This window comes from Loa loa (genome assembly GCF_000183805.2).
Source record: "Loa loa unplaced genomic scaffold supercont3.49, whole genome shotgun sequence".
Classification (NCBI taxonomy): domain Eukaryota; kingdom Metazoa; phylum Nematoda; class Chromadorea; order Rhabditida; family Onchocercidae; genus Loa; species Loa loa.
This window is the reverse complement of record NW_018108229.1, coordinates 154,544-156,552: the sequence shown is the minus strand read 5'-3', so window position 1 is coordinate 156,552 and position 2,009 is coordinate 154,544. Positions and strand designations below refer to the sequence as shown.

At 32.6% G+C, this 2,009-nt stretch overlaps 1 protein-coding gene across 1 annotated transcript; it reads right to left on the bottom strand.

Moving 5' to 3' along the window:
• Positions 1-823: 823 nt before the first annotated feature.
• LOAG_06381 (hypothetical protein) lies at positions 824-1,295 on the bottom strand (the record flags this gene model as incomplete). The annotated part of the gene is made up of 3 exons (XM_003141917.1): positions 824-920; positions 993-1,069; positions 1,203-1,295. The coding sequence occupies 3 exons, from the start codon at positions 1,293-1,295 to the stop codon at positions 824-826; spliced, it is 267 nt and encodes an 88-aa protein (XP_003141965.1).
• Between the last annotated feature and the right edge of the window lie 714 nt (positions 1,296-2,009).

Sequence of the window (2,009 nt, the reverse complement as noted above, 5' to 3'; positions counted from 1 at the left end):
GTGCGCAAATCTCAACATCAGATAAAGCTTCTTTAGACGATTTGAAGATTAGATAGTTGACTCATGACCTTAGGCATGAGAGAGAAAAAAACAGATGTAAATGGAAACTATTTGAATGAATAATTTCATGATACAATTATTTCGGTTTTTACGACAGCTGATTCTTACTTTTCTAAAAAACAGATGCTTTTGATCCCAGAGACACCCTAGTTATTTTTCTTACTCTTTCATCTCAAGCGTATGTTTAACCATTACTTTTACTACAATAACTATATTAAAAAGTACATGGATCCCGAAGTTAAATAAAGCCCGAATATATTTAATTTATCAAGAAATAGCGTAATCCACCAATTTATCAATTATTTTGTTCTGTTTCCTGGCATACACTACATGGTTGTGATCGAACGTACTGTATACATTTATTTACCTGCATTCTGAATAAGTCAACAAATCTACCACACTAATTCAAAATATAAATCGCATGTAAGAAAAGATGCTTTTATGAAAAGCAGGCAGCAAAAGTTCCATTAGTGTGAAATGGAGTTCACATATTCTATAATTAATTCGTTGGTCCTAAACTACGCAACTTCTAAAGCACTACCAGCTCCAGTAATACGCCTTTCCTTAGGAGTCAAGAAGACCCATTTTTTCGATAATATGAAAAAATATGAAAAGTTCATCGGGGAAAATGAATACTTGTAGCCAAGTAAATAATATATGAAGACAATTTCGCAAGGAAACAAAAGGAATGAGCACTTGTTTTACACAACATTCTGGGATTTAATGGATCCTTAAAATAAGAGCAGGAAAAATGTTCAATTCTTCAAAAACAACATGAATTACTTCTTCCCTTTGAAAATTTCGACATGATAATTACACCAGTTCCACTAATTTCTACATCTTCCGTCACCACCAGCTCTCTGCAAAAGTTCTTTTTTCAGAAGAAAATGATGAATAAACAACCAGCATCACTACATCATATTACATCATACCTAATCAAATTCATCAGAGCTTTTTCAACATTAATACCATTCAGGGCACTGCATTCTGCAAACAAAACGCCCATTGTCTAAATTTTTTGAAAATTGCTTTCAATTGAAATATTTCAGTTAAAAGTGGGAAATGAAGCGAGGAAAAGAAAGTAAACCAAAATCAATAACGATTAAAATTAAATGCAAGAAGTGAGAATTCACTGCTACTACCGCTTCACCATCTTCCGTAGAAACGGTTTCGGTGAACCAAGCATCCCTAAGATCGATTTTATTGGCACATATCACGATTAGTATGTGTCTCATCGTTGATTCCTTAAGAATTCTATATCTAAAAGTTGACTGTGTATGTTGTGTTACCGCATAAAAAAAATGTGGTACACAAAAGAAAAATAATAAACAAAAGCAAAATTAGAGTGATAATATCTCCAACATAACATATGCTAGGGAGTGATGATTCTAGAGCTCGAAGCATTCAGTAAGGTTCTTAAATGAACTTTGATTGTCGTAATCCAGTCACGAACATTAAGGGATGAATCCTCAACAGTGCAATCATACACAAAAATACAGCACCAGTTCGTCGAAAATAACTTTTGCATGAACAGTGAAATCTAAAAAAAAGTTGACTGGAAAAAAAAGTGTCAATTATAATATCCTTACAGTAAGATTGGAATGTTATATCTATATCTAATCATATATGGATTTAAGCTAAACTATAATTGTAAGTTGAGTAAGCTGAAGACTAAGAAGTGGTTTACCAAGTGTTCGAATCGTAATTCTTGAAAAAGTTTAATGATAGAGTTGAATTTTTTCTTCGTTTGGTGAATGACCGAACTTATGTTGATAGCGCTAAAAAACGATGCCATTCTTGACCAACTGTATCCCACAACTATACTGCAACACTTTTCCCATCGATGTTGGTAGTTTTTACATAAAAACCAATTCCTAAATTTTGTTATTTCCTCATTTCACTGTTGATTCCGAATACTGTTTTAATTAAAGTTTCGAAAGTCTTTAAAT